Source organism: Asterias rubens, chromosome 7, assembly GCF_902459465.1.
Source record: "Asterias rubens chromosome 7, eAstRub1.3, whole genome shotgun sequence".
NCBI lineage: Eukaryota > Metazoa > Echinodermata > Asteroidea > Forcipulatida > Asteriidae > Asterias > Asterias rubens.
This window is the reverse complement of record NC_047068.1, coordinates 17,919,786-17,927,103: the sequence shown is the minus strand read 5'-3', so window position 1 is coordinate 17,927,103 and position 7,318 is coordinate 17,919,786. Positions and strand designations below refer to the sequence as shown.

Below are 7,318 nucleotides of genomic sequence, written 5' to 3'. Positions count from 1 at the left end.
CATAGTAGCTTTAAAGGCAGTGGACACTATTGGTAATTACTCAAAATAATTATTAGCATAAAACCTTACTTGGTAACAAATAATGGGGAGAGGTTGATGGTATAAAGCATGGTGAGAAACGGCTCCCTCTGAAGTAATGTAGTTTTCGAGAAAGAAGTAATTTTCAACGAATTTGATTTTGAGACCTCAGATTAACAATTAGAGGTTTCAAAATCAAGCAATCAAGGGTGTTTTCTCTTTCATTGTTATTATGCAAATTCGAAGCCCAATTGAGCTCAAATTTTCACAGGTTTTTATGCATTTTATGCATATGTTGAGATACACCAAGTGAGAAGGCTGGTGGTCTTTGACAATTACCAATAGTGTCCAGTGTCTTTAAATACTTGATGATTTTTCATTATTAAAAAAAAAAAAAATTTGCTTTGTTTTAAATAAAACTATCTGACTCAAAAAATATTCCTGAGATTGTTTCCACAGAACTCAGGGAAAGTCCTGAAAATACAGTGCTTACACATTCCGGTGTAAGGGTTCAACCAGATAGTATAACTGTTTTTGTTGTAAACCTTAAATCATATGGCTTTCCATGCTACGGAGCAATGTATTTGATAACTATATATGTGAACTCAAACATATTGACCTTAAGCATTGGAAGTCAAGTACAGATCTTTTTATTTCACATTTTATAAATAATTTACCACCAATTTGCAGCATTGAGTCTCATAAAATCTGAACAGGGGTGAGACTTGTTGCTGACAAAAAGGTCTGAAACTATCATGGCATTTCCACCTTTTGGTAACCCTGGAGTTAAAGATTTTAAGAAGCTTCTTTGACCAGTATCCTCAGAACTAGAGAAGGAGATCAGGTCTATGGCTATCAAAAGAAACCAGAGACAATTTTGTTTCACCAGGCAGACAAAAAGTCCGCAATGGTCGTAGATTCAAATCCCATTCAGGTAACTAATATCTGTGATTCCTTTTATCATGTGGAGTATTCCGTGCTTACTTAACACATATAATTGTGAAATAATATTGGAAACTTCAGAGGGGTGTATCAACTTTGTTGATGAGCCTCACAGTGTCACTAATCCTTTCCCTCGATGCCGACCTGCATCCATTCCATATCCTGAGCTTCTGATGTAAAGTATGCAGTTTCTGAGACTCTTGCACATAAGTTCAGTCTGGGTCCAATCCACTCCTCACTGCTCTAATCTCCCACAGTTCCTAACGGAGGACAGAAGTTTTTATTATTCAAAATTATTCTTTTCTGTTGGTGCAAGGGGTCAACAAGCACAGTTCATTCAAGCTGACAATGTGCATTTGCTTGCATGTATAATAAAGTAGCACTGGTTTAGGTGTATTCTTGCACGCCTGGAATTACACAACGGCCATGACCTCATGTTGCCCTGGTCTTGGCCTCGCTGTCCCTTTTAAAGTTTCCCCATAGACTTGAATATTTACCAATAGACATACCCTTTGTAAAATGAAAATGGCCTTGCCTTCTCAAAGAGGGAATTCCAGGTGTGAAATATCAGTTGAATTTCAATACAGCTTTTTAAACTTGGTATATTTGATAGTGTTGACAATCAAATGCATTTGTTGTGAGTGTTTCAAGGGAATTATTTCTCAAGGAGGGTATGCAGGCATTATATTCTTTCTATCTACTTGGTCCGATTTCTTGTTTGTTAGCTCTTGTAAAAATCCTGATATTTGTTTTCTCCAAAGGACTTAATACCACCCCTGATAAAATCAGATTTATTCAAAAATGGAATTATTTGTCAAGGGTACACTATCCTCTCACCATCTGTTTAGTCCTTGTGTATTGAGAACACTCCATGAAGTCTGTACGTAGTTTCTCAGCATAGTATTTCACTTTGACTGCTGGAGAGGAGACTAGCCTAGTGATGTGCTTGAGGAAGTGGTCATAGGCTTTACAGGTCACCTTCAGGTCATCCACAGTGAAGTTGAATCTATAAAAGGTCAATGTGGGTGAACTTTGACGGCTCTTTTACTCAAAATAATTGTTGGCATAAAAGCTTACTTGGTTAACGACCAACGGAGAGCTGATGGTAGTATACAAACATTGTGAGAAACGGCTCCCCCTGAAGTAACATAGTTTTTGAAAAACAGGTAATTTCTCACTCAAATAATAAAAGACTTCATCTTAAGCTTTTTATTATGCATCTGGAAAAAAACACACATAGAGTTTATGAAAATGGGTGTTTTTCTTTCCTTATTCTCTTGCAACTTTGATGACCAATTGAGCCAAAATTTCCACAGGTTTGTTATTGTATGCGTATGTTGGGATACACCAAGTGAGAATACTGGTCTTTGACAATTATGTTCAGGACCAAACATGTCCAATACCTTTAAGGTGTGGAGACTATTGGGCAATGTCCTCTAACAAAGGACCTCTCTGGAATAGATCTTAAGCACATGACGTCATTTCAGTAGGGCGCCCTCACCTAGAGGTCAAAATTAGGTTGTTTATTGGCCAATCCTGTGCCTCGCGTACAAATCTGTGCGTTTTGATTGTTTCGTCACCATTTTACCTCTAAGATGGCGACTGGATGACGTCAATACATAAGGTCTATAACAGATTGGTTGGTTCACATCATTACCTTTTCTCTATTGCAATGAATGCCATCTTCTCCTTTCCAGTAGTCATGAGGTGATGAAGTGTATTGAAGAATGCATCGGTCAATTCATCATCATATATAACTGTCACATAGAAAAAACATTTCTTGGTTTTACAGAAATTGCTGTTTTCTTAATAGCAAGGATGTGTGGCAGTTCTGATCAGAGGCAATGGTGTACAACCGTTGGGCCAATGATTTCATAGAGCTGCTTAAGCAAAAAATATTGCTTGCAAATTTTCTGCTTGGTAAAAATGATCAGGATACCAGTCACAAATTGTACATGGTTTTTTGGCTGGTAGCCTTATTCTGGTAAGCATAATTTTGTTGTGCTCAGCTACTTTTTGTGCTTAAGCAGCTCTATGAAATTTGGCCCAGGTATGTTCTGATGGTCTTAGATATGGTCTCGTTTTAGAGTTTTGAGGTCGCAGAACTTTGCCACTCTCAGCGAAGCCCTGGACTGTTGTGCGCATTGACCTTTGACACAACCAGCGCTACATCAACAGTTGCTGAGGAAGTTGGATGAGTATCCTTTAAGATAATCAAACAGGTCAAATTTCTTTATGTTAGTTGAGTCAATATTGCATTCCTCGGAGTATGTCTGGTTTTATTTTTTGGTTTTGCCCTTGCACCAATGTGTTGTATACTCGGTACTTTGCCTACGTTCTGTGAACCAAATTCCATTGGCATATCACTCTGTGGGATTCAAACCCCCAACCTCTGCAATGCAGGAGCAGATGTCTTGCCACCAGCCTACTGAGCTAGCTAGCGCTGTGGCTAGAGTGGGTGTGGAGTATAGCCAACATTGGTTTGGTCATAGACTTAAAAAGGCCCCACAAACGAAACAGAAAGTAATGGAATGCGACTTTACTGCTTGAGAAATGAATCCCATACTAGAAGTAACACAGAAATGTTTAGGGTATAAAACCTACCGTCAGCAGCAATTATGACCATAACTTCTTGGAGAAGAACCTTGTCTTCCTCGCCCCACTGAAATACACTGGAACAATCTGTCAAATTAAAACAGTTAAAAGAAGTAAACTTTAATAACTTTATACTTGTCCTACATCACATAAAGGGAGGAACATTGACTTGGTACCTGATGTATTTTTATTGAGAATGATAATGTTTTTCAGGTAATGTTGCCATATTTCAGCGTTGTGCCAGATGATAAACAATTTATGCTGGTGTTTAAAACATGTACCCGATACTGAGGTAAAATGGCAGCATGAGGTTTTGTCAGAATTCTCACTTTTGGTTATCCACAACCCACTATATGGGCTTAGGTTTAGACACGCATATTAAATGTACACTACAAAATGGAACAATGCAACCCTAAAAGGTTTGTAATTCCTCTAGTGGTAACTCACAGATGATTTCTACAGAAAAGGGAATAAAAAAAACTAACAATAGAAATACCTCATACCGATAACTGATTAGGTTAGGGTGCTTGTGCTGAAATGGGGTCCATAGTATTTTGATGCCATTGCTCTGATGCCTAGCCAGATGAACTTGTGATTGTCACTTACTTGTCATGGTAGTGTTAGAGAACTGAAACCAGTCTAACTCTCTAACTTTAACATCATGATCCTCCTGTGGGTCATTGTTCATGGAAAACTTGCAATTGTTTGTTACGTTCCTCTGGCATAACTTCAAGACGTCCAGACCAATATCTGAAACAAAAACGAAATAATGTATCTATAGGCCTCTGATTCTACTAGCTTTTCTCAGTATATTTACCTTGTATCTCACACTTGTATATAAAACACCATTTGTTCATATAAGATCCTATGTCCCCACTTATCAACAAAAGCATTGTCATCTATTTAATTATTGTTCTTTGACTACAAGTTAAAGCCAAATGTTGATTCATTCTTTTTGGAAGAGCTGTTTGTCATGATACCCAAGACGATGCTACAATATTATATTTTGAACTAAACGCAGACATTTGAGACTTTTTCTTTTAACATATTTCCTCTTTTTGGGTTTTGATTTTCCTCTTTTTTTGCTTCACTTTCTGGTACAAAAGTATAGGAATATTATCTTTTCCTCTTTTTTTCATGACGGTTTTCTTTTTCTCTTCTTTCATGGATAGTTACTCACAAACCCGTACTGTTACTGACATTTTCCAGGTCTTTTCTAAGAATATCTTTAAAATCCAAGGATTTCTATAAAATGACTTTCAGTATACCTGTGCAGAAAACAGTTGATGCCATTGTTGCCATGACGATGCTTCCGAGACCGACCCCCGCACCAAGCTCTAGGGCAACCTGACCTCGGAATATCGCTTGATTACTCAACATGAAATCACAGAGAAGTAAGCACCCTTGCCACACCTGTAGAAATATCGTCAAACATCGTCAATATCAATAAACATCGCCAAACAGCCTGTGAAATTTATGTGAATGTCTAATTACGGAACAATTTAGGACTGAGGTGATAGATGAATTGAAGTGACAGAAGAATATCTAGTCAAATTTTCTTGGGCAATATGTGTGCAGTGTGCATATATCTTTGGCCTTGGATTTGACTCTTTTCTAAAAAACTCATATAAACATTGAAGTAAAGTCTCAAATATGACAGCAAGGATGTGGGCAATTACAAGTTTATACATTTTCTGCTCTACTTGCCTGTAATCCAACTTCATTTATTGTGGTTGCCATGGCATGTTCTGTAAACAAACATTTAAAACAAAATTACTTACTATCTTATATTAATGAGTAAATTATTATGGGGACCAACTTGATATTCCTTCTACTACTACCATAGGATAGTGGATCAAACATTATTCTTGGAGTAATGAAGCGATTGAAGACCACACCTTCCTTATTTCAAAACAAATATTTAAAAAAAATTGTTTGTTATATGCTTTCATATTTTGAAGAACATTTGTCGTGAGAACAATTTCTATTTGAATTTAGTTTAATTTAAGTCTTGAATTACTGCATTTTACCAATGACAACTATTTGCTGTCTTCTGTCCTTCCTCAGAACCACCAGATCTCCATCTTCGTCTAAAGTTGCTTCGGTAATCGATGTACCATCTTTAACTGATGAAGGTTGCTCAAACTTCAGGTTGTGATCTTCAGCTGTCAAAGGACTTGCAGAAAGAGAAGATCGATCTACTCTATCTGAACACTCTACAGGAATTCTGAAGTAAAACCGTGTAGTGGCTTTGAAAAGATGACGAAAAAACGCTTAGCTGGACTTTTGGTATAAAAATTATTATAATTAGCATACAATCTTAGTTTTGGTTTTACGAGCAATTGAGAGCTGTTGGTAGAGTTAATTAAAACATGTTTTTTTAGAAAGAGGTAATTTCTCACAAACTAAAATATGTATATCCAGGCCTGAACTTAACTGATATATTTGTGCAACCCCAACAGGGTGTTTTTTGTAATAATTATTTTCTTGCAACTGTTGTCTTTGATGAACAGTTTCATGAACATTCACGTTTCTAGCCCAACCAGCATGCACACTATCGCGAGCTAGATAGACTCTACTTCTACTTCTAGAAACTCTCACGGGGGAGCCTTAGTTTCTAGAAGTAGCTGGACTCCTAGAGACCCCATTATGTTTTGACGTCGTCTGCTAGCTAGTGCTGAAGACGAAGTGCGAGAAAAAAAGCTTAGAATCACTGAAAAACCTTGCAACTTGAACGCTTACCTTTCCCTTTGTTTGAGAGCTTAGACGAGATTGGTACATCTACATGAACATCTGATAGAACCTGCTCACCAGGTTCACACATGATCGCAGGAACAAGTAAGATTAATAGCTCTGATAAAAAAACGCGAGTTCATTTCGTCTGATCATTGTTTTCTTTTCGCGTGCGTACTCGTCCCCGGGGTGTTGCACCGGGCATCATGGCATTGCGCTTTACTTCAACAGCGAACGATGTAAAAATGTGAGCACGAGGTTCCAATATAATGTTCCACGCAATTGAAACAGCGCCCTCTATTTGCATTTGCCTATTCAATTAATTATTGGTCAAGCAAAACAAGTTCTACCACTTGTCGTGTCGTGTCTGAAGTTTTTACCAACATTTTGTTGGAACAGCAAACCTATGTTTTGCATGGTGTTTGCTGTGTTTGTATGCAGCACTGTCATTTGTTGTTGGTGTCTTTGCTCGATAGACGTGTCAATTTGTACGACTTAATTCGGCAGGGAAACAGGACGGAAAATAGATGTAAGTCTGACGCAAGTTTCGCACCACGGTGAAATCGGCTGCTGGCGGAGTAAGTTAATTAAACGTAAAACTCACTTTAATATCAAAATGCCATGTTGTTTATGATTGATAGATTAACCAAAGTCTAACTTTTAAGAACTGGGCTAAAAATGATGTGGGATACGTTAGCCTAAAATATATGACATTGACGTTAATATTCTTTCATGTACTGTGCAGACGACAATCAGTGGGTCAATGAAATTTCATGCTCGCAAGCGGCATTGTACTTCCGACCAATCATAATACAGATATGAAAGCTTACGTCACGCATGTCATCCAAGGAAATCATTGGATTTATCAGACGGTGCCCGTCTGCATTCTTCTGATGGACAAAGACAGGGGACCAGTCAAACTTACTTATAAACAAGTTTTGTTCGATAAAAGAAACTCTTACTGTTTTTGAAGCAACACACAAATATTGTAATGCTATTCGAGAAGGACACATTTAGGGCTCTAAAATAC

The 7,318-nt window shown here is 37.6% G+C and overlaps 1 protein-coding gene across 1 annotated transcript; it reads right to left on the bottom strand.

Annotated features, from left to right (window-relative positions):
• Window positions 1-367: 367 nt before the first annotated feature.
• Window positions 368-6,433, bottom strand: LOC117292128 (methyltransferase-like protein 22). The gene is made up of 9 exons (XM_033774055.1): window positions 6,298-6,433; window positions 5,586-5,804; window positions 5,263-5,303; window positions 4,824-4,968; window positions 4,162-4,305; window positions 3,565-3,642; window positions 2,618-2,717; window positions 1,798-1,966; window positions 368-1,220 (listed from the first exon to the last, which is right to left on the bottom strand). The coding sequence occupies exons 1-9, from the start codon at window positions 6,377-6,379 to the stop codon at window positions 1,173-1,175; spliced, it is 1,026 nt and encodes a 341-aa protein (XP_033629946.1). The 5' UTR covers window positions 6,380-6,433; the 3' UTR covers window positions 368-1,172.
• Between the last annotated feature and the right edge of the window lie 885 nt (window positions 6,434-7,318).

Bases quoted from the DNA above. Each gene is read 5' to 3' on its own strand.
- LOC117292128 (XM_033774055.1), bottom strand. From the start codon at position 6,379: ATGTGTGAACCTGGTGAGCAGGTTCTATCAGATGTTCATGTAGATGTA. The intron at 5,805-6,297 runs GTAAGCGTTCAA...ATCTTTTCAAAG, and splicing joins GCTCTCAAACAAAGGGAAAG to CCACTACACGGTTTTACTTC. The intron at 1,967-2,617 runs GTAATGATGTGA...GACCTTTTATAG, and splicing joins TTCATTGCAATAGAGAAAAG to ATTCAACTTCACTGTGGATG.